Source organism: Hipposideros armiger, unplaced genomic scaffold (genome assembly GCF_001890085.2).
Source record: "Hipposideros armiger isolate ML-2016 unplaced genomic scaffold, ASM189008v1 scaffold_91, whole genome shotgun sequence".
Classification (NCBI taxonomy): Eukaryota; Metazoa; Chordata; class Mammalia; order Chiroptera; family Hipposideridae; genus Hipposideros; species Hipposideros armiger.
In genome coordinates, this window is record NW_017731441.1 from 102101 (window position 1) to 128032 (window position 25932).

At 37.7% G+C, this 25932-nt stretch overlaps 1 protein-coding gene across 1 annotated transcript in view; it reads left to right on the top strand.

Annotated features, from left to right (window-relative positions):
- Nucleotides 1-18487, top strand: part of LOC109383909 (unconventional myosin-XVI-like) — a gene marked incomplete at its 5' end in the record, with an annotated part of 103610 nt that extends 85123 nt beyond the window's left edge. Inside the window, one exon of the mRNA XM_019644752.1 lies at nt 17108-18487. Within this exon, the coding sequence (XP_019500297.1) occupies nt 17108-17335 (228 nt within the window). The remainder of the gene's footprint in view (nt 1-17107) is intronic.
- Nucleotides 18488-25932: the final 7445 nt, after the last annotated feature.

Here is a 25932-nt window from a genome sequence, read left to right on the forward strand (position 1 = left end):
CCCTGACAGACTTTTGAGCATATAGAGAACAATTGAATGCATCTTAAACATTTTTGTTTCCAAAAACAAAGCACTTAATAAATCACAAGCTCTAGGTAATTGTCAACCAGTAGCAGCCTCAGAAGAATTAAGAGAACCAGACTGATCTACTGTTTCCTAACATTATCAATTATTTTAATTCACTCCCATGTTAAAAATGTACCAATACACTTGGTAAGTAGGATCACAGGTAGTTGCATTACTGACTGGAGGATATTAATGTCACATTTTATATGGTAATTAGGTTTTAAAGTTGGCATAAAATGTGAGAGTCACAATAAAAATGACTATTTCTGGAAGATCTCTTGTTTGCCATTAAAGAATAATATACATAGTTTTAATATATTTAACTTTTATATACATATAATCGGATTTATGCATAGTGCATAAGACAACATAAAGCATGTAATAATATATGTATAGTATTTTAAATTCTAAGAAAGTGGATTGGATTTTCAGATGTTCATTTATGCAGTCATTCAACCATCACTTACTGAGAATTTATTTGTGCCAGCACAGATCTAGACATTTGGGATACCTTGAGCTACAAAACAAACATCCTTGTCCTCATGGAAGTTAAATTCTAGCATGGAAAAATTAAACAATAAACAATATTTAAGTAGAATGGATAATATTTTTTTCAGTTGTAGTCGACAGTCAGTATTAGTTTATATTAGTTTCAAGTGTACAGCACAGTGGTTAGGCATTTATATAATTTACGAAGTGATCCCCCTGACGAGTCTAGTACCCACCTGGCACTATACATAGTTATTACCATATTATTGACTATATTCCCTACGTTTCATTTTACATCCCCATGACTCTTTTGTAACTACCAGTTTGTACTTTTAATCTCTTCACCTTTTAAATGTATAATATTCTTAAAGGTAATACAGTAGTCCCTCCTTATTTGTGGTTTTAGTTACGGTCAACTGCAGTCCAAAAATATGAAATGGAAAATTCCAGAAATAAACAATTCATAAGACTGAAACTGCATACTGTTTCTGAGAAACATAATGAGATGTCATGCTCTCCCACCCTGTCCTACCTGGGTCATGAATTATCCTTTGTCCAGCATCCCTACGCTGTATACTCTCCCTGCCCCATTAGCACTTACTAGCCCTGTTGGATATCAGATCAGTTGTCATGTTACCACAGTAATGTGTTCAAGTCACCCTTATTTTACTTAATAATGGCCCCCAAAATACAAGAGTAGTGATGCTGACAATTCGGACGTGCCAAAGAGAAGCCATAAAGTGCTTGTTCAGTACTATCTGCAGTTTCAGGCATCGACTAGAGGTCTTGGAATGTATCCCCCAAGGATGAGGGGGGTTACTGTAAAAATATTTTTAAGAAAGTCAAACAGGGTATGCAGGACTTGGAGTGACAAGAGTGGTGTGGAGGAAGGTTAGTTTGAGTTGTAATTTTAAATCAGGCTGTGAAAAAGGCCTTATTGAGCAAACGTAAAGTAAGACATTCAGGAATTAGCTGATATCAAGGGAGAGCATTTCAGGTCGGAGAACAGCAAAGGTCCTACACAGAAGCATGTCTGAACTGCAAGATGGCCAGTGTCGCTGGAGTGGAGTAACTCTACATATTACTAGATGCTTAAAGGAAGAGAAGTTGGAATTACCATTAATTATAAAAAGTGAATTCAAGAAAAGGGATATTTTTAAGCTGTAAACTACAGCAAAAGGTTAAGTGTAAAATATCAATTAGGACTGTATTGTATTGTCTTTCTTCAAAACCATTTACCAGGTTTAGAAACTTGAGTCTGCTTAGAATATAAGTAAAGGGTCAATATTTGCCTTTACTGTAAGTAGAAGAAAATATGAGACAAATAGCTCTATTGATGCTCAAGATAACAGAATTGGAAGAGAGACACCTGGGACTCTCGGCCCTAGATTTTCTGATTTGTTTAGTATAGTGCCTTATTCCACTGTGCTGAAACATAATCAGCACACTTTGATGAAGCATCTTTTTTTTTTTTAACTTTAGGAGACCTTGAGACCTGATTCTTGTTTGATTCCTATGATTATGTTATTATTTGAAACTGTCATTTTGTATTTCTGACTCTGTCAGAAATAGGTTCTAAAAAAGATGAACTGTGACATTGCAAAGAAGTGTCATGAAGTCAATGATATAAAAAGCCTAGATTTTTGAAGCTCAAGTGGATTTAAATTAGTTTTATACACTTGCATGTGATTTTTGTTATCTATTTTTAGAGATAAGTCTTGATTTAAAAAGATTTGCTCTCATATGTTGCCTACTTTGGCAGGCAGAATCTTCTCTTTTCCTTCCTAATCCTTCCTGAAATATGTTTTCCTTTCCCTATTTTGTCTAGCATTTGTATCTGTATTATTTACCATGACTTAAAAGACACTGTAATTGACCCCAGGGTCACAGTGGCAGACACTGTGCCCACCAAATCCATTTCTTTATAAGCACATAGAGTACATTTCCCAGCCTCCTCTGTGGTTAGGAGTAGTCATGTGACTGAAACCTAGCCAATGGAATGGATATGATATACAGTAATACCTTGGTTTGCAAGCATAATTCATTCCAGAAACAAACTACTTGTATTGCAAGACATCACTCGTTGATCACGTTAAAATGTATTAGAAATGTTTGCTTGTCTTGTGGAACACTTACAAACCAAGTTACTCGCAATCCAAGGTTTTGTACTTCCAAGTTTGACCCATACAGATCTCCCTTTACCTATGACTATTCTATGCCTTTCCCATCCAAAAAAATGGATATAGAATATTCCCAAGACCCAAGAAGATGCAGAGTACACTTATGACAACACAGAAGATCATCCACTGATCAGAAACACCCATTTTGCCTTAATGAGAGTAATGTACTTCTTTTGTATCAAACCACTTGTATTTGTTGTCTGCCTGTTAGAGCATCTTGGGTAACACTAACATCCTTCATCATTTATTTGCTTTCAGGTTGCTGCTGAGCCTTATTTTTTATAGTACTTAATGTAGCCTCCATTATTTAGCCATCTTTATTCTTTCAGATAGCAAAATTGTACCTGTTCATATCTTCTGATGATGGAATTATTGGAATATTGCTTATCAGACATTTCCATACAAAATAATGATCAGTGATGCTCCCAGCAAGTCACACATAAGTATAAAACCATAGCTTATCATTCTGAACAACTGGTCTCTCAGAAATTTCTCAGAATCAATGTGATGCCGGCACAGCGCATCCCCCAGAGTGGGGACTCAAGTCCTGGGCCAAGAAGGTTCTTGGCTTCACTCAGGAAGAATTCAAACATGAGCCGATATAGAGTTTAAAGTGAAAGTAAGTTTACTTAGTAGGAAATAAGTAAGAAAAAGCCACCCCACAGACAGAATCGTGGTCTCTAATCGCTAGTGGAAGAGAGACCTCCTCCACCCATGGAGTAGGGTTTATATGTGTTTATTGTTTCCATGGAAAATATCTTGATATGGGGAACTTCTGAAAGGTACAAGAAAAATAGGGGCAGGTTTACCTTTAACTTTTGTAAGGTACAGCCTGTAGCTAGTTTGTAATAGGTTTAATTATGGGAATGGCCATTACAATGGGATCTCCTTGCTCAGTAGGCTTCGGATGGTCTGTTCTGTGTGATTGATTGATTAATGTCTGCCTGAGTTCTGTGTCTGGTAGCACGTAGGTGGCAGGTTTGGAATCCTACCTCCTAGCTCCTGCTTTTGTAAAAATAGACTTCATGCCCCTTCCCTATATTAAATACACTTAATTTTCCTCAGGGACAAAGTTAGTCCCCTATAACAAGCTGAGCACCCCAAGAAATATTTAATATTTTTGGAAACTTTTTGGTGCATTTAATGATTATAAAGAATTACCTCTCTTACCTCTAGTTCTCAAGCAGGTGATTCTAACTGGTCACTAAATTTTAGAGGGAGAATCAAAGTTGATGACAGAGGAAATAGATACCTTCCCCCAGGCAGTAAATTCCGTGGTCAGTGAAGTTGCTAAACTATGCCCCTTTCCTAATTATAGCTGATTTTTAATTTCTATTTGGATTGAGTTAATAGTTTTTTTTTTAATCCAGTTTCATAAAATGGTTTTCTTCATTCTTATTTATTTATATTTAATGCCATAGCATACAGATTGTGGTTGTTTCCAAAAAAAAATACCTTAAGAAATAAATAACAAGTAAACTTCATCCTACAAAACAAGGTAAATTAAGATATTGGCTAATTAAACAAGTAAGGAAAAGACTTATTCACAGCTCTACTGCTAGTTCAAAGTCAGCTCTCTAGTCTAACACCACATTGCAATGTGCTTTTCTCTTGTGTTTTTTGTAATTGTAAATGCAGACATGAACAAAAGTATGAACACCATTCCTATACCACTCAATCCAAATGTCTTTTTTTCTTTTTGCATCCTATTCATCCTTTTCATCCAGAAAAAAATCGCATAGCCCATTATGAATTTCTTGGCCATGTTGCTTTGAAATGAGTCATGTCTCCTCTATATTCCAACAATAAAAATTATGTATATAATTACATAATTTATTAGTCAATTCATGCTATGCTGCCTGTGTCATTTTTGCTTTTGTGTCTTGTTTAAGCCTTTATGCATTTAACTCTTTATGTATTTATATCTTGTTCATTTTGAATGGATGCTTCTTGCAAGAGCAGATCGTATTGTGTGATTCTAAGTCCTGTAGAACTCATCACAGCACCTTCCATTTCATAATCATGTAAAGTACATGTGTTCATTGATTAGCAGACAAGGAAAAACGTCTTGTAGGACAATGTAATTAGTATCTAAGAAGACTGAGTAAACTGAATATATTTGAATTTGTGTCTAACTTGACCACTTGCTAGCCAAGTGAGTCTGGGCTTTGAAGATGAATTTCAGCATCTGTGAAATGAGGCTAATACTTCACCTGCTTAGTTCACATGGTTATGAGAAACTATTAGAATAATAACATGTGAAAATGCTTCAGGAATAGAAACAATATCATGAAGATAACTATTTAAGATGGGCCTTGGAAATACAGAGGAGTCTATATTTGGGCATCTGACCTGGGATGACTGTAGAGATGATAAGTAGAATCACAGAGTGTGTTCTAAGTACACCTGATTGGACTGCCATGTAGAGACTATGTGAGAATGGATGACGATGAAGCTGGAGTAATTAGTGTGGCCAGAAAATATAGGACTTTATGTAACATGCTAAGGTGTGTGGACTTGCTTGTCTAGGCTAGGGCACTGCAGCAGCACTGAAGATTTTTAAATTAAAAAAAAAATGTATGAACAGATTTATTCTTTGGAGAGAAAATTTAGTGGATTAATTTTCCTCGGTAATACCTCCTAGTGTTTCCAGTGAGTCTCCCATATAATCCCAGGAAAAAATATTTTGAAAGGAATTGTAATACTCTTACTTTCTCTGTTTCCAATATAATAGATTTATGTTTTTCCATATAGTCCCTGGATTTGCACCCCATTACTATAATATGTCATTACTATAAGCATACTCTAAATATACGTTATCAATTTTTGCTACAATCTATTAGTCACTTATACTGCCATGCTTGTTAAATGAATTGAGGTAAGAGACCAGAGCTCATACCAAATCCATATCCTGAAATGTCACAAATTAATTATATTGCCTGATGTGCTGTACAATCATAAATTTCTATTTTATAACTTTCCATTAATAGAAAGAAACATGCATTTATTCATCAGAGTCCATTTTTAATCATAGCTATGAACTTAAAATCAGCTGCAAATTGCAAGTAAATGTCCATTTAAATTATATTAAATTTGTTCCAATATAATATTACTTCTTATAAAAGTAAAGAACAGTGGTTATTTTTTTTTTTAAGAAATCAAAGTATACAGACAAGGTGGAAAATTAAAATTCTGTCTCCCCTCCCTCACTGCTGGTTGTCGGGATACAGCTACTCATGTTTCTAATAGAACTTGTAACATGCCTTATAAGGGATGTTTTTCCATCTATTTAACCCTTAGGCAACAAAGGAAACAAAATAGCAAGAGTGAACTTAATTGGATTGCTGTATAAGTGACTATTTCTAAATTAGGAAGGATCAACTCTTTCCTGCCTAAACCAGAAATGCTGTTTTTACTTTCAGATCTTTTCTTAATTTTTTTTTTAGAAGTATGGAAATAGACAGCCCTTTAATCAAAGACTTTTTTGAATCACATTTTATTTTATGCTATATCATTAGGATCTACTTAGATAAACGTTGGTTTTTCAAGTTTGGTTTTTCAAAACTGTGATTTTCAAGATTCATTTTTTTTTAAATGTTTTTCCTCCAACATTTTGTTAGCATCAAGTGGAAATGGGAATTGCATTTGAAACACTAATACTCACTATTCAGTCAGCCAAGATGCTTCCTTCTTTTAATTTCCATAAATGTCAGTAAATGCCTCTTTTCACCTTTGGGTGAATAGTCAATAGAAAAATCAATCCTGTAACAAATGAACAGCAACATGATTTTACATATGAATTATTTAACAAAGTCTATTTTTATCCTAGAATGGAAAGACTTAAGGTAAAACCCAGCAGCAAATTATTAATTTTCATTTATTAATATTGTTCATAGAAATGCATATCCACAAGAAGTAAAGAAAATTTATATTTAATTTTTAATTAGTGCATCTCATAGAAGAACTCTATTAATGACACAATAGACAACTATTAAAAATTAATAAATAGATATAAGTAATAAACCTCATTAAGCCTTTAAAACATCTTGTGTTTCCCTCTAGGCTGTGAGAGATTTAGTGGACTTTAACCCTTGAAAGTAAGTGAACTAATTATAAATGTCCCCTTTAGATACAGAACTTGCATGAACTCATTCTTTACATCCCTTTATCAAACTCTTCATAGCTAATTGATATCTCCTGGACATGAAAAGACACAAATACTTTACAAGTCCGGGTGAAGAAATGGAAACTAAATTCACATCTTCAACTGCTAAATATCAAATCAGCAAGGTTTTTTCAATAACAGAATAAAAGCATTTTTTTTTTGACCCCCATACTGAGCTGTCAAGGTTGTCATCACCAGTATCTTAAGTAGCACTATTTTCTAAGGTTTACTGCTTCAGTGAAGGAATCTTCCTGTGAAAACCACAGGAAGGAGGATGAGTATCCTAGCCATAGGGAAATGAATTGGGCCTGGGATCATTTCTGTATCTGTTCACACGTGCTGGGAGCTTGAAATGAGGTGTGAAGAGGCATACCTGTTTATTAAAGGTAGATGGCTCAACTTCTCCCTTCCCTAATCCTTAAGAGCAGAAAGGAGAATATGGAGCTATAGGTGCAACAAAGGCCACATTTTAGTTGGTCTGAACTGACAGGGGATGTCAATTAAATAATACTGACCTCCGCTTCAGTGCAGCCTGCATGAGGCTGGCTCAGTAATACTGCCTGGTCTCCAGTGGTGGTGGAGTGGGTCCTCTTGTCAATTTCTTTGAGGGGTCAGATTGCCCCAGCTCCCAGTAACTGTGACTCAGTGCTTTCTCATACTGAATCACAAGTGGCCTCCAAGCTCTGACTTTCAGATCTCTTTCAAATGTCAAATTTAAAACTAAGAATCACAGAATAATTTCCAATATATTATTCGTTTCTCCATTTAAAAAATTGCTTTCAAAAACTTTTAGCTGGGGCCGGCCAAATGGCGCGTTGGTTAGGAACTGGCTTGGGATGCCAGAGGGCCCCGATTCGGATCCCACATATGAGAGCCAGTGACACTGCCCTCTACAGCTAAGATGCTGAACAACAGCTCAACCTGGAGCTGGGCTGCTGTGAGTTGCCGGCGATAGCATAGTCTGCAGCCCCTGCTGCAGTGGGTTGCCATGGGCTACCATGTGTAGCCAGCAGCCAGCGTGAGCGGCCAGCAGCCACCGTGAGCAGCCGTCCAGAGGCCGGCGACTGATCTGCCTTGCCTGGGAAGAGCGCAATGATGGTGCCAGCTTGGGCAAGTGAAGCAACATCCTCCACAACTAGACTGAAGAACAAAAGGACAGCAACTTGTCTGTTCCCGTTCCCCCGATTCCCCAGTGCTGTTCCCCTCCCCCAATTCCCCAATAAAATCTTAAATAAATAAATAAAATTTAAAAAATAAAAAACCTTTTAGCTGAGATAGCCTGTGCCCTTTTCTAAAAGCTTGAGTTTTGTACCTGTTATAAAGTCATATCATTTTTTTTTCCATGCCATCCCAAAATAATAATTTTGGGCATAAGATGTCTTAGTCCGTTCAGGTTCCTATAACAAAATACCATAGACAGGGTGGCAGAAATTCATGTCTTAGTTTCGGAGGCTGGAATTCTGAGATCAGGAAGCCAGCATGGTCAGGTGAGGGCTGTCTTACAGGTGGCGAACCTATCACTGTCCTCACATGACAGAAGGGGCAACAGAGCTCTGTGAGATCTCTGTTATAAGAGCACGAATCCCATTCATGAAGGCTCCACCCTCGTGACCTAATCACCTTCCAAAGGCCCCACCCTCTAATGTCATCACTTTGGGCATTAGGATTCCAACATGTGAACTTGGGGGACACAAATATTCAAGCATAGCATAGGATAAGCTCATTTGATTGTTTAAGGCATTGCATTCTTTAGCCCTGAAGCCCGTAGTGACTGCCCTACCCTTTTCAGCGACTCCACTCACTAGCCGTTGAAACCCATCTAGGCATGCCTGAATCCAGGGTAACTGATGGGTCTGGGACCACCCACACGCTATGTGATTTCAGAGTTGCAGAGCATTTTTAATAAGTTCCCCAGGCTGTATCATGATTGAAAGGGCCTTATCTGAATCTGTGAGATGTAAACTTATTTCAAGTATGAGAATTTGTCCAGTGTCAGCCTGGCATTACTTAAAGGCACTCGCTTCCTTTCCCTTCCCTGGCGTTGATGGAGGTGAGGTATCCAAATGTCCCTGTTTCAAAAAAAAAAAAAAAATGAAACCACCAGTCTAATAGTCTCATATACAGACTATACAAGTCTCATATACAGAGATATTGTGGGCTCGAAAGACCACCACAATAAAGCAAATATCACAATAAAGCAAGTCGCACAAATTTTTTGCTTCCCCAGTGCATACAAAATTTATGTTGACACTATTCAGTACTCCATTAAGACATAATAGCATTATGTCTAAAAAATACAATGTGCATATCTTAATTTAAAAATAGTGTCTGGCTAAAATTTTTCTCCATCCTTTGAGCTGATTGGAAGATAGCACTGATAGACTTACTGGACTCAGGGTTGCCACAAATATTCAATTTGTGAAAAATGCAACATCTGCAGAGCATAGTAAAGCACAGTAAAATGAGGTATGCCTGTGCTGTAATAACGTTTGTCCGTTCTCTCAAACATGCATCCAGGCATTCACAAGTAACTCCATTTAACTCTTTAAGTAGGTGCACTGGATGCATTGTGCTGGACGGGGATTAATTCACTCATTGTGGATTCTGAAGGGTGCCCCTAGTCTTGTCAAGCAGTAACTAATTCTACCCACATCAGTCAGCATTTTTCTCACTTTCATAATATGTATGACCCTTTTTAACCAAAAAATTATCCTTGATTTTTAATATGTCTTAAATTATTTTATGTTAATTCAATGTATAAATACATTGTTACATAAAATCTCTTCATCCTTTTAGCTCTCATTACAGCTGTAAAACTAAAGCAAATTTACAATTCAGTAGAACAAAAATCTACTAGAGCAAAAAGAATAAAATTTCAACATTTTATATTAGGCTTGATTTTGGTTAGCTGACATGAAACTGCTGTTAAAAATATGAGTATGGTACTGACTCAGATTCTGTGAACTTCAGCACATTCCTACCATGTCCTGTCTTTGGTTTTACCCAAGTCTCTGTCACTTTTTTTCTGTTTGAACTGCTGGGCAACCTACTCGACGCTGTCAAATCAATTACCTTTACTTGGAGGAGAATGCCTCACTTGCATATTAAATCCATCTATTCTTTTCTCATGAACTTGTAACAATATAAATAATCTTACTTTTGTCAATCTGCTTGTAAATAAAATACAAAGTTAGAAAATAAAATCTCACTGAGTGTGCACTTAAAAAGTAGGTATTCAAAGGATCCAAAACACAATTACATTACTTTTTTAAAAAATCATAAAAATAAAAATGCAAAAAAAAATTTAATAAAGAACTTGAGGACCCCTGAAAATACATATACAGATCTCAGTATAAGAAACATTTAACAGTTGTTTAAATATTTGTATACCCTTTTGATCTTACTCCTAAAATTCAAAAAATCCTCTAGACCTTTCATCATTTTCTTCCTGTATAACTTTCCTTAGTTTTAAATCATATATAAATCATAGTTATATTATAAATCCAGTGTGTTCAGTATTTTGTAAGCTTTTTATTAATAAGGAAGAGGCTATGTTATATTCATATAAGACCATAAATTGTGAGAAGTGCTTTCATTTAACATTCTCTGATTGAGTCATCAGCATAATCATAATTCAGAATGTTTAGGGATTTTCTCAAGTCAAAGAGCTAACACTGACAAAATCATATTAGCCCATATGTAACGAGCCCTCACTTTTAAGTAGCCCACATATGTTACTCATGTAATCCTTGCCCATTCTTCTGAGGTAGTTTATTGCTGTGATCACACTGTACAGATGAGGAAGCTGATAGACTCGCTCAAGGTTACACAACCATTAGGTGGCAAATTTAGAGGACTTAACTCCAGGCACACTGACTGAAGAGTCCAGGTTTCTCAACCATACCATCTCTGCTGAAACCAACCTCAGAGTCCTCATGGTTTTATGAGTCCCTGTTAAAGAATGAAATTGAATGTCATTACTGGCACTTATCTACCTCAAGCCCTGTGGAAACACCTCTGCCTACCTTTTCTTTCCCCTTTTTCTAACTGGTTGACTATCTCCTTTTTCAAAACTTAGATCAGAAGGTACCACCTCTTTGAAGTCTCTACAGACCCTCCTCCATAGAACCTCCTTTCCCAGGTGTTAATAAATGATTTTTAAAAAAGAATAAAAGAAAAGAAAAAGGCTTTAAAAACCTTCCTCTTTTTGGCTAACTCCATCTCTGTGTCATGTGCAACACATTAAGACATTTGTGTAATTTGCATGTCTAAACGTTCCTTTAAAAGCAGGGCATTTGTCATACCCATGGTGGACAGATGCAGTACAATGTAGACTCCCAAAGGTTTGTAGGTACAGGACACTTTTTACTTTCCCAGTTATAACACTTGCCTTTTGGTTCTGAAAGGCAGTGATTTGGAATACAAAAACTATTATATAAAACAGGCCAGAAAAGAAAATAAATAAGTGACTAGCTATCTGACGTGGTGACTTGGGGGCAGGAATGTGTCTTTTAAAGCAAAGGAAAACAGGATTTAAGTTGAAACACACCAATATGGCATCTTTATCCTACAAACAAATCTGAATAAATGAAAAATAAATCTGAAAAATCTGGTGTGAAGCCAGCTGACTCCAAGGCCACGTCGCTAGGAGCGTCCCTAATCCCCAGAGACGTTTCTTACCTTTCTGAAAAGAAACGGCTCCCTTTCAATATCAAAACTAAAATTCTTGTTAGAAAATCATTATTGCTTTTTTAATGATAATATGTAATTTACGGTCAAATGTTAAATAATGATAAGGGGAGCTGTGAGCATTTTTGTTATTAAAAATAGGTCCTGAAATTTAAAAAATGGAGAAACATTGATTCATATATTTTTACAGTGCTGAATAATATTGTAAATACTTTTTGTTGCTTATATATTTAACTACCATTTAAATAACATTTGCTTATATACTTAACCACCATTTAAATAACATTTATAGTTACATTTGTTTGCTATTCTCAATATTAAAGCTGTCTCACTATCTGTGACAAATATGATTCTTCTGCCTCACAACCTAATAAATTTAATAAATCTAAATAAGGCAGATTAAACATCATTAGTCAAGGCATAATGTCCTCATCTTCTCATCTTCTATTGTCTCACAGATCATAATTTTAAAATGCCCTTTGAACTTTACTGTATTGAAAGTAGTAACCAATCATATGTCCTTACACAGAATTTTTACCTTCATTTAAGACGTAACCTATGAAGATTCTTTGCTTTGTTTTTTTTTTTTAAATGAAGATCAATAATGTTAATATTTTAACATCTCATTTATGCCATTCTGGCAACTATCTTTATATACCTATTAGATTTTACTCAATACCTATTAATCTTCATAATAGAAAATAAAGTTCCATGGGATCTCTCAATGAAAGGGTTTATTCTGAGCATTAGTTGATTATTGCAAACATCAGTCAAATTTTTGCTTATCAAGGAAGCATAGAAAGCTCTTGGTTGTTGATTCAAAGATGGCGTTCTTCTCTACTCACTACATTATTCAAGACATCAATATTCTCATTAAGAAAGTGCTTTCTAATGGTTTGTGTGTATAAGTTTTACCTTTTATAATGTACTTGGGAATTCAGATATTTTTAATAAACATTGAGAAGCTTTGAAAGGGTAGAGAACTTTTTTTTTTTTTTCAGTAAAGCAATAACTTAGGGGATTTGGGACATTGTGCGCTAAAATCTCTCCCCACAAGCCTAATTCAGATCAGAAGCCACTGAAAGTCACTCTCAGCAGATTGGTGCTGCTTCTATGGAGTGACTAAACCTGTACATCTGTTCCTATTATGAACGTCTTAGCAGAGGGTCACACCTATTATATATTTTTTGGTCATTATGAAAAGGTGCTGAAAAGAGTTTGATATTGAGAAGAAATATAGAATGGATGTGTTTTATTCTTGGTATGAGGACAGAGTTGTATGCTCACACCAGCATGAAGATCAACCCAACACATGCCATCAGGCTATGGAAGAGCAATGCCAACTGCTGGGTGGAGATTTGGTTTCTGTTTGTCTGGTTTTTATGCTTTACCCTGTTTTGTTAGGAGTTGGCCTCCATTTTTACATTCTTTTTTGTACCCTTCCTGCTTTCTTTTAGATTAATTGAATATTTATTATTTCATGTTTCCCTTATATTAACTTATTAATTATACATTCTTTCACTATCCTTGCAGTTTCATTAGAGAATAAATATGCATCCTTGATTTATTGCATGTTAACAGATTTTATTTCTTTTTACCATTTTCCTAATACTGTTAGAACCTTAGAACCTCTAAACCCCATGTAACCCTTCCTGGCTTTTGTAATTATTGTTGGCATCCATTCTTGTTTTACATAAAATTTAAAGTCTATAAGACATTTCAAACATACGATTTATATTTACCCATGCATTTAATTCCAATGTCCTTAATTCTCTCTTAAATTTCCATTTTTGCATCTGGGATCATTTTCTTTCACCTTAAAAAAAGTACACACAAGACTTTTGATGGCAAATTTCCTGTTTTATTTGTCCAAAAATATTTTTATTTTACTTTTATTTTTGAGGGGTATTTTTTGAGTATAGAATTCTAGGTTGAATTACTTTCTTCTGGCTTTCAATTTTGCTGTTTACAAGCCAGCTTTCACTCTCATTGTCATCCCTTTGATGGTAATGTGTCTTTTTCCACTAGGTTTTTAAAGCTTTTGTTTTTTGTTTTTGGCCTTTGGCATTTTTAATACAGTCTGTCTTTTGTTTTTGTATTGTTGGTGATAGTGTGTGCTTATCTTTTGTGCGGTTTGCTGAGCTTCTTAAATGTGTGCATTGATTCTGTTCACAAGTTTTGGAAACATGTCTTTGAAGATTGTTTTGCCACATTCTTTATATCTCTTCTACTTCTGGTACTCTTTTTATATTTATGCCTGTTCTGCTATTTTTTCTATTTGTCCATCTTTTTCTCTATTCTCTTAAACATTTAATTATAGGTATTTTAAAGTTTTTATCTGCTCTCAACCTGGATCATCTGTGAATCTGTTTTTATCTTTTGATCTTTGGTAAATTTCCTTGTATCTTCACATGTGTAGTAGTTCAGATTGTACAGTCAGCATTGTGTGTACACAAATTGTAGATGCTATAGTGATGTTTTCTACCTAAAGGCTTCCACCATCCTCCGTTAGGAAGCAAAGGCAAAGGTGATCACCTTAATCCAATCACAAATTGAGCTGTGTGGAGAACCAGTATACCTCTGGTTCTCCTCTAATCCTCAGGCTGCACCCTCCTGAGCTTTGATTGAGAACCTGTCAGGCCTTTGTTCCTTAGCACTGAAACATTACAGCAGCTCCTGCTCTGCATTTCGGAGTCCCTGGCCCTACTTTCCAGCCATGTGCCCTACTCAGGCTTAAAGCCTGCAAGTCTTGAAGATGAGACTAGTCGGGTGCTTGAAGCTATCATCTCCCCTATTTTTTTGTTTCTGAAGCATCTCTATCATGGTAGAAGATTTCGTTCTAATTTTTATAAGTTTTTAGCCCAAGGCACCACTTATTCTTAAAGTTGAAGAACTTAACAAATCTTCCTTGGGGAAAATGGCCATGCATTTGAGGTTCCTCAAGTTTCCAAGTTGTGTCACTAGGCCCATGCACCTGCAAAATATTGTATGGTTTTTCTCCTTTCAGTCAGAAAGATTCTCTCCATGCAGAATTGTAGTTTCTCTAGTTCTCAGTTTTGCCAGAGCTTTGTGATGTTTTAAAATGATTTTTGTAATTTATCCCCCCCCCTTTTTTTTAATAATTTTTATGATGGAAGCAGGAACTTGACTTACAATATCCTATGAGGAAGTAGAAGTTCCTTGTTTTGTTTCTACATAGATCAATATGAAGTTGTGTTCTTTAAGAAAGATGGTATCTCAAGGAAGTTTTGGGAAAATAATCAGCTGAGATGGTAGAGGTATCCTTCCATCAGTTAAATATTCTCTCTTAAAAATAAATTCAGTAACAGCATTTTCATAAGTTGCTATTATATGCTGGATGTGTGCCAAGGAACATATATACTGATATTCAATATTCATAGAGTAAATGACACTATAATCAACACTGCATACACTAGTGGAGAAAATAGAGGAACTAAAATACATTCGTGGAGGAAACATACAGATTTCACTCAAATTCTATTTAGAAAAAGGAAGGGAAATGGAAGATAGTATAGAGACCCTGATCTTTAGCATGTGTCACATCCTGGACACCAACTGTTAAGTAAATGATAAGCACTGTAGAGTAATATTTAAGAGGGTGGACCCTGGAGTCGGCCTGCCTGATTCCACCATTTTCTGTGTGACTTTGGGCAAATAACTTAGCTTGTCTGTGCCTCAGTTTCCCCATCTGCAAAATGCTAACACTGCCTTATAGAGTTCTTAGGAGAATCGCATAAGTTGACATTCTAAGGTGCTTAGAGAAGTACCTGGCACATATTTAGCACTCTAAAGTGTTTATTAAATAAATCATTTTTGTGCACATCCTCCACCCTGTTTTCTTGGCTCACTTCCCTGACAGTAGAGGCAATCTGGCTTCCCAAAAGCCTTCCCAGCAGGAGAATGCCGCATTTCCAGGTTATTCTGGTGCAGTCCTGGACACTAGAAAAAAAATACCCTTTGATGTGGGGTATGCTGCTTTAGCAGCTCACTTTCAGTTGATGCCTGGAGGTGACTTCAGGGATTAGACAGTCACAGTCCTATTTTCCACACTTAGGGTTTTTTGTTTGTTTGTTTGTTTTCTGGCTGTCTATAAATTCAATTTTGGGAAACTTCTTTTGCTACAAACCAGTTCCAGAAACCCACTCTTGATATGGGTTTGACCTCCTGGCTTCTGTGTTTTAACGCCATATCTTGACGTTTTGCCCATTTTCTTGATTCTAGCCTATAAAATCTTCCCCGAGTAAACAGTAGCGTCAGGTGTCTGGGTGAAGGTGTTGGTTTTAGAATTATCCTGGAACACTGACCACCCATGCTTCTTTCAAGTGCCTGTTTTCACATAAGGGCCAACCACGTGTATCCTGCTTTGTTTTTTACTCTTTTGATGAAGAGGATGGAAGTGGCCCTGAAACAAAGTAGCTGGTACTTTCGAAGGTGGGACATCCCCCCAATATTCCCATTCTCATTTATTGTCCATGTCCAGAATCTCATTTTTTAAAAGCAACATTTTTAAATTGAAAGAAAAGTTGGTTTCTGCAGTGTCCATCTGGTATAGATTGCTGGGTGCTGGCAGAAGGGAGAGCCCATGGCAGTGTCACCTGCTTGTCCTGAAGTGCCCCAGCTGCCACCAGGAGACAAGCTCAGTCTCCAGGTAGCTCTCTTCCGGTGCCCTAAGAAAGTGAGAGGAAGTAGCTGCTACTTGGACACTTTGATGCTCTCCTGCAAAGGCCCCTCAAATTTCCATCTGTGCAGTCTCAAGTCTGAGAGAGCACACAGTTGCTCGTTTAGATCACTCGTTTGATTGTCTCCCACCACAGAGTTCATGCACTGACACACCAGTGTCGTTCTCATTGCAGGCATTCTCAAGCACAGCTACTCTGTCTCACTGAGACTGTTTGATATTTCAGTGGCTGTCCCTTACCACCCCTAACTCTTAGAAATAGCTTCTGTATTAGTGTGGTCCGCTGTTAACATTGACTCTAAATGGGCCCTGTTGAGTAGAGGTTCATCCCTGGGTTAATGTATGGTGGTCAGAGTAGGATCACATTACCTTAAAAGATATTGACTAGTAACTGTGTATAGGTGGAGGAGTGGATCCTAGAATGGGATGAAACTTGAGATATCCAAAAATGTCAGACAGAATTATGATTGTAATAAATTAAATGAAGAAAAAGTACACGATGTCATAAGAATGGATACAATAATAGAGGGCAAAGGGCAAGTAGACATTTGATTCTCTATTGTATCGCCTGGAGGTATATCACTTGTTAACCAGTGTACCTGTCCTAAATGTTCTGTTCTGCACATCATCCTAATTCAGCAGCCACAGATGGCCTGGAGGATGCCATTCGCTGAGTGCCTGGAGGCTGGGTGGGGAATACTTGATGGTTCTTTCGACTCCAGTCCAACCCTTTGGCATCCAGCTGTTGCCATTCTACTGCTCGTCATTCACAATATAGATTTGGTGCTACTCTTTTCATTTCCCTGTTTCCTCCCACAGGTAATCCATCAGCTGAAGCTCTCAGAGAATGAAAGTGTGGCCCTGCAGGAACTCCTGGACTGGAGGCGGAAGCTCTGCGAGGAAAGAGAAGACTGGCAGCAAATCCTGCAGCACTCAGAGCCCAGAGCGCCGCCCCCACCTCCTTGCAAAAAGCCGACTCTTCTGAAGAAGCCCGAAGGGGCCTCGTGCAGCAGGCTGCCTTCTGAGTTCTGGGACACTACCATTTGATGTGGTCCGAACTGCAGATTCACAGCATAAAACTGCCTACTGGCTCCAGGCTGCACAGACAGAAGGCTGCCTCCAATACATGCTGGGTGCTCTCTCCACGCATTTACACGGAAAAGCACAGGACACAGAAGTTAAAGACACAAGATTCTGTGTATGTGTGTGTGGGGGTGGGTGGGGGTGTGTGGGCGTGGGTGTTTTCTTACCCGTTCTGTGGGGATACACTCTGATTTTCAGGCTCCATGGTTATAGGGCCATGCTACCACTCTGTAGCAAGAGAAAGGCCGTGAAAGAGTGGATGAGGTGAGAGAGGGAAGAGTAGTGGAGGAGAGGAGGGACCCATGCACACTGTACCCTTGTTTTTGTATAGTCCGACCACGTGTTTATTCTACTCCGATTGTTTTATTATAATACACTCTACAGGACATATGTTTTATTTCTTTGTAGGCATTTGTGTCTTATTGGAATTACAAACCTGAAAATTATTTACATGTTTATTACTGTATTTTATAACTTTATGCAATTGGTGGTGCTCCCTTTCTTCAAAATACAGATTTTTAAAAAATCATTTCTAGATTTTTTTTTTCTTTTACATACCATTTTTAAACCGAAAGTACCTAAATATTACAGGACTGTGTTGTTGTTTTCGCTTCGCCAGTGTCAAGCCCTGCGCACGTATGGACCAAGTCCCATGCTTTCTTTCATCCATTGACTAGGAGGCAGTTCCTTTCTGTGCCCTGTATTTCTGGATATGTGGGTTGTGAGCTCTTTAGTTAAAACTCATCTGCTGACTTCAGCATAGGTTACAGGAAATTTTGCGTCACTCAACATGTATGGCTTCAAATTCATGGCTGGTGGTATGAAAGGGTCATATCCATTCAAAGGTCTTTACAGTACAAATAAGCACGCTGAGATTTACTGGTTTGAGCAGTAACGCTGCATCACACGACAATTGCCCTCTCAGAGCTCCACTGCATGGCTCACCTGCTGTATATCCTCAACCCTCCTGTAATGCAACTGCCTTGTTTATTGATGTGCTTCTGTTGGCTGCCGGGAAGTTCTGAGCAGTGGCATCAGACCATCCGTCATGTCTTGCTACTTGGAGCTTTTTATGCATACCAGCCTTTGAAAAGTGACTGTGCCAATAAAAGGGTACAACTATGTTCTTCTGTGGTTTTATGTATTTATTGTTGTTGTCTTCCATGAATGCTTCTGTTTCCTGATCAGAGAAGTAGGAGCAATTAGGTGATCTCATTCATCCAGCCTCCCTTCATGTGTTCTTCTCACAACGTTTTGCAAGCTTCAGGTTCTAGTAGCTTATTTTCAAATAAAGCTTTCATGGGAGTTTAGATATAATTATGTAGGCATATGTCAGTTTTAGGAATAATATGCTCATTATTTAAGAATCATAATAGGCCAACAGACCAGGAGATGGCTGCCGTTGAAGAGAGTTTGTCGTACTCCCAAATGCCACAACATGCCACGGCGAGGCCACAGAGAGGAGCGCCTGGGTTGGTCAGGAGCCAGAGGGAGTGAGGGAAATAGTGGGCTGAAGCTTTTTTCATGGTTCCACAGGAAGGAGTGGGTGTGGTGGGGTATGCAGGCATAGAATGCATGAATTTGAATAATTTCAACAGGCCCTGGGGTACAGAGGCCTGACCTGTTTTAATGGGTACCTGGCCCTGGGCAGGGTGATGGGGGCCTGGAGTAAGAGAGACCAATAAAGGGTGTGGTTGGGGTTTTTTATTATCTCTAGGATTTAGCTAGCCCTGGAAGAGGCAGTTCCTCCAGGATTAGCAAGGCCCAAATATCAAAGCATTAGAAAACAGAAAATAAAAGACATAGTTAATACACAGTTAATACATGACAAATTAGTAATGCCATCCAACAATTACAGGAAGGCATTCTGCCCAACCTCCAGCTGAACAACAACCAAGCCCCACACCCTGCCTGTCCCTCCCCTCTCTCCCTGATGTCTGACTTCCTAACCTCAGCCACTCAGCAGAAGAAGCCAACTTCCCTGAATATGCATGGCTCCCTTGGCCATGCCTTGCACATTATAGGCACTTAGTGACCTTGGGTGAATTCAACGCTTGAAGTGGACTTCCTGCCAACAACACACACACAGATTTCTTTAGACCGGAATGAACAGTGAACTGTTCAACATCGTACCTTGTGAGAACTTGTTTCAAATGAGCACTGAGCCCTTGCGGTGACTGTTCTGGGTGCTTTGCATATATTGTTTCTAACACGGACACATGACTCCATGGTAATTATTATCATCTGTGAATTATCATCCTGTAATTGAAGCGCAGAGCCTTAAGGAGGCTCTCAGGACATAAACCCACATCTTTATGGTTCCAGTGTCCATGACATTTTAACTTGATATACAGAAATGCTCTACTTACTATATCAAAATATATCTTTAAAAACTTTAAATTAAATGGCCTTTTTGGGATACATAATTGTGTGAAATTGAGATGGAAGACGACTAGAGGGAAAGCTTGCATGAAGTAAGCAGTGTCAAGAACACGTGAATCCAAAGAAAACCACTTTCTAGTCTATTAACATGGTCACAGATTAGGGCTTGTATAGTTGTAAGCTGAATCTGACGATCGCCTACTAAAGGTACCATCACTATCATGAAATAGTAAATATTTAACCTGTCTAATAATTTCTTAGCCACATCTAACACTTGTTGACCTTCTAAAGCTAGGGGCAGCCCCCTTGAAGATTTTCTAAAACACAAACTCCTAAGTCATTACTGACTTTTGTATTTAGTTGTTTGTTTCTCCACAGTGGAGAGAGATTTCAGGTATCTAGTAATCACTACTTTAGAACCATCTGATTATACCTGATCTACTTACAAGATAGAAAAATCAGCAGAAACTCAAAAGCTTTAATAGCCATGGTAGTAGTAACAGTATTAGTAGTCATAATAATATAAGCTAAAAATCCAAGTCTGAGTATATATTAAAGGTATTCTCAAAATGGGTCTCTAATGATTACAACATTGACAAGAAAATAAACAGAGGTACTATTCCGGATAATAAAGCACTGAATGTTATTCCTCATAAGCAAGATTTCAACAATTATGTATATTTGCAGTATATTTAATTATGGTATTTTAATTGCTATCAGTCCATAAGGTATGAATTATGATATCAGGATTAAGACCTTATGTTTAGCGATATAATTGGTATAAATTATTACCCTATGTTCAAACACTGCCCAATCTTATTGCTTTAAAAAAAATGCTTTATGAGGGGTCTCAAAAAACTATCAAAATGTTTATTGTGAGTTAAAATGATTTAAAATGTATTTTTAGAGTTGAAAAAATATGTCATTACTATTCTTAAATAGTGATATCTAATTTAGAAGAATTATGTTTACATAAATATACCCAATAAAAGCAACAACCAATTAAACTAGATTTGTAAATGAACTTCCCATATGAACAGTACACAACTTGGACAAAAAGTATATTATGAATTCCATAGTCTAAAGGGATGGATACATTTCTGTCAAAATTCTATAGCTGTCAATTTCTAGCCAGACATCAAACTCAACTCGTACCACAATAAAGGGCATGAGGTTATTATATAATAACATTCTAGAATGGGACACATTTCACACACTGACTTTTACTCTGCACTACAAATTTATTTTCTAACGTTTAAACATAGATCTCTAGTTAGAAGTCAGTAGGGTTTATTTTTATTTTATTTTTCATCAGGAAATTTTCAAGAAAAACATTATTAAATTAGCTAGAAAAAAAGACCCAACTGTGTGCCAAGTGAAAGTTTAATTTAATTTCATTACACTTTTCAAATTGTTTTTAGTTGCACATAAAAATCCATGTGATGAAGATGAAAGCAATTATATTTGTATTTTTTGTGCAATAGTAAATTGTCTACAATGTTCATCTGAGTATTTTCCAAAAACAGCACTGCTTTCAAAAAATTAAAGCTATGTTCCCCACCTCCATACTACTTCTTTTACATCTTATTCATAAACAATGACTTTATCCAATTCTGCTACAATGTTCTACCTATGTGAGTTATAAAGATACCCATATACCAAAGGGTTGTAGCATGCTGAGTTACACACTGGAAAAATTACCTTTGTAGCTTTTCACTTTACCTAAGTACTGCAGACCCCTGGGATGTTCCATTGTTACGGTTTCAGTAAGTTTCTCTAAAATCCTGGATGCTTTGTAAAACTTTAAAGATGACTTTTTCAAAGGGTAAGTCTTATTAGATGCCTGTAATAATACATCTCTATCACCTGTTCTAATTTCTCAGCTCACTTTTCACATTAAAAAAAAAACTATGCCTAAAATATCATTTTTGTATGCTTTGACATCAGCACGATATAATATGGATTTTATTTAGTTTATCTTATCATTACAATGGCAGAAGAAAATCTTGATGTCGTCTCGTAAGAAAATGTTAAAGGTGAATAAATCTATGCATTCATTTCAATTGTTGTTTTATAAGAAGAATGCATCAAATGTGTCTTTTCGCTCCTTTGAATTAGTCATCCACAGACATCCTGGCATGTCTGCTAGCTTGCCTTTTCCTATAGCCCCAGGGAACATGTGCTGCTTCAAAGGAAGACTGAGCTTACCCAGATGACATTTTCCTGATGTCACCACTTAGTTTCTAAAGTCTAAAGAAAATGAAAGAGAATGAAACTATTGATACATTCCAAGGGGGAGATCAAAGCTCTAAAAAAAGTGGAATAAAACCAAATTCAATTTGAGGTTTTGATCTTTTAAGATTTCAGCAAACAAAGAGGCTAGAGGTCCCACGATCTAAAACAATTGGTTGAAAAGTATATAAATTCTGTCACATTCTGAAAAGAGGTTTTCCTATTGAACCTATTTTGGGGAATCTATTAACTGAATTCACCCAAACTGTGACTTCCGTTGTTAGAAAGAGCAGGTCCACCTAGCAGAGTCCCTATTATTGTTCATCAACATTGTTGAATAAAATAATATTGCAAAAGTAGCTTTTTGGATACATTTTTATATAACTTTTTACAAAGTGATGTTGTAAATTGCTATGAATTTGGTGCAGGGTATTCGAAAAATCTAAAGGAAAGCTTAATTTACTGAAAGGAGTGATGGAAATATTTTCGAAAACAGTATTTGTACTGAGACATGAATGGACAGGTGTAGGATAAGGAGAAGAGTATACTGCAATTTAAAATATAGAAAGCCCCAGAAATGGAAGAGAAACTCAGATGTACTGTATTCTTCTAAATGACTCTGCCCTTCCCAGTGCTCGAAGTCCTCTGCACATACCTTCATTATAGCACCCATCAACTGGTACCATAATTTCTATCATTCCCAATACACTGTGAGGACGTAAGAGAGCTTAGTATTCCTCAGACTCTAGAATAGTCCCTGGCCCACAGAATACAACTACCTACAATTTACTAATAGATGAATTCAACCAAGCAGAATTGATAGGACCCGTGCATGTAAGGGCTCATTTAGAGGGAAAGACAGTGTGCCCCAGGTATCCTGATCTTCGGGCCACTCGGACTAGTCAAGTAGGAACATTGTCTGGTAGGCCATTCAGCCCTCTCAGCACCCCATGAAAATAATCTCTAACGGAAACCACAGGTGCACATTTCACCCCCTCCCTAAGGGGGCAGCACAAATAAATTCAGCAGAATATCTAATTGCCTCAGGGTAAAGGATGAAGGCGAAATCATGAGTCACAAAGTACTGGAGAAAAGGAAGTCAATAATGTCAGCAAGAGAAAAAAATTACGCCCAAAGAAACAGTCATTGGAGCAATCAGAACTATGTTGACACAAGTATGTAGTAGGTAATTTGGGGGAAAACTTTCCAACTTGGCATGTTCTATGGAGGTAGCTCTAGAGCTACTTTCTGATTCTGCAAGCGTCTTCCTGATTTTCTCAAATTCAGCATCAACCTACAGACTACTCTTTAGCCCCCCCAAAGATTCTGTAAGCTGTTTAATATCCTGTGAAAAATCTGGGAAACTAGCTTTCCTAAACCTTCTTCAGTATAGTAATTGGTACCAGAGGTAGTTGCAGACAGCAGACTCAGGGAAGCGAGAATCTGAAAGGTGTTACCTGACCTGGTTAGATTTAAGGGCAGCAACAATTCCACTAGCATTAAAGGATGGGGCACAGATAGTGCACGGTAGATGCTTAAATCATCCCTCAGAATTGTGGGAAATAAAGTACCCAATAAAGGAAAGGCTTTGGTGGGTTACTTGGCTGCTGTCATAGACAAGCATGGCAGGAATGGGAGATGCAATGGTTATGGACTGTGCTTGGTTGTTTTCATCTGTGTTAGAGATCACCAAGTAGAAAACAAAAAGCTCAGGGCTTTTCATTCTCAGCTCATGGCATAGTCAGGAGATCAGGGAGCTTCTATGTCTTCAAGAATATCTTATCTCTTTTAGCTGTGAGGTGCATGTAGTAAAAAATCATTATCTGATCATAAGTCTAGAGTTTGCAAGCTCACAGGACTCAAGATTAAGGCATTGTTTGCAAAAGTGTGATACCCAAAGAATTGCAACAGTGATTAATGGGAGAAATTAATTGCTCTGAATATCCCCCAAACACCAAACTTTTGAGCCCTGTCCCTCCCCCTTCTTCCCTCTCCCCCACACACACACACACTGGCAGGTGGTATTCTTTTCCTTTCTAATTAGACAATTCCTGACTTACTTAAAGACCATAGCATAAACTCACCTCAGGGAGTTGTCCAGTAATGCAGTGTTTCTCAGCATTGGCAGCATATTAACATCACCTAGGATCTTTCAAACATTCTAATACCAAGACTACACCACAGGCCAATCAAATCCGAATATCTGAAGGTACAATCCAGGCACCAGAGTTTGTATAGCTCTCCAGATAATTACAAGGTGAAACCAAGATTGAGAACCACTGCTGTAAGGACATCTCAGTTGATTTTATACCGTCCTCTGTCAATTCTTATTTCCTTCTACCTTCCCCGGTAGCCTTTTCTGACCAACCTAATCATAACTGCAATCTCTCCACACTCTCCATTCACCTTTTATGCATTATTTTTCTTCATATTGTTTATCACCATTCAACATATGTTTTTTTGTGCTTCTTTATTTAGTTTCAATTGTATGCCTTCATACGAGAATATAAGAGGACAAGGGTTAGTGAAATCATCCTAGTGGACAGACACATCTTGTCCATTTTCCTAGAAGGTCAGTCAGAGGTAGGGGTCTACATGAATTCATGAACAAGTGCTAATGTTTCATCCAGATAGCCTGGGACTTTGAAAACAAAATTAGGAGGTAACAGGAGGTTTGTGAAAGAATTACAAGGCTTCAACTTTCAGAACTGACTCACTTGTGAATATTTACCAAAAGAACTCACTTTGGAGGGTGTTACACAAACTGAGAAAAGTTTGTTAATGTCAGTCAGCCTCATTTCTCAGCCACCCCAAGAACTTTCTCTAAGGACTTCTGAGCAAAGGGGTCATGGTGATAATGATGGCAATTGTATGGGCCTGATATATGGACTTCTCACCAAGTCTTATCTGGTTATTGACACTTCTGAATGCCCAATCTGCCAGAAGGTGAGACAAACACTGAATACCTAGCATGATGCAAAACCCCTAAGCACCAGCCACTTACCTGTGGCAAGTCAGTTAAAATGGACCTCTTCTATCATGGAGGAGGAAATTTATCCTCCCTAGAATTGACACGTATTCTTCTGGTTATGAATTTGTCCCTCCTTCCAGTCAAGCTACTCTCAGCAACACTATCCATGAGATTACAGAATGCCTTATAACCATCATAGTGTCAAGTAAAATACTTCTGACCCAAACTCTCATTTTATAGAAAAGTAATTAAAGTTGATGGACTGATGCTAATAGGATTTATTGACTTTTCTTACCCAGAAGCAGCTTGGCCTTGAAGAATGATGAGATGTTCTACTAGAGACCTAGTCATGACAGCTGGTGTTCAGCACCATGTGAGAAAAGAGTGTTGTCCTATAAAATGCAATTTAATTTGTAAAATACAGACCAATATATAGTGACAGCCCTCCCATAGTCAGAACATGGTAAGGGATCCACATATAGAAAATGAGACCGACAACTCACTCTTATACCTAATAGCACACTCACAAAGTTCTTGTGATGTCACACTGGGCTCTATGAATTTAGTGGTCTTAGACGCAAGGGTGTAGGTAGATCTGCAAAAAGGCAGAACACCCCAAGGCCTGCTGCCGGCTCCCTTAAGGTCCAGCCACTGATAATGCCTTGTGCAGTATGAGAGTTGGGTGAGGCAGGGCATCAGGGAGTCACTAGAGTGGGAAGAATTGTGGTCACTAGGTTAATGTTCTGGTTTGGTGCTAGTGCTGAGCCTGGAGCTACTCAGCAAGTCTCAGAGCCACCCATCTGGGGCCTGCCAGACTCCAGTAGTTTTCCAAGAAAGTGCAATGGGGATGGGCTGGCTGCTCACATGAGAAATTGCCTCAGGTGGTGGTGAGCAAGTTCAGAGGGGCAGGGGTTTCAGTGAGTCAGCAATTTGGAGCAGCAGAGCTCACCAGACCAATCAGATTCAGATTTGGCCA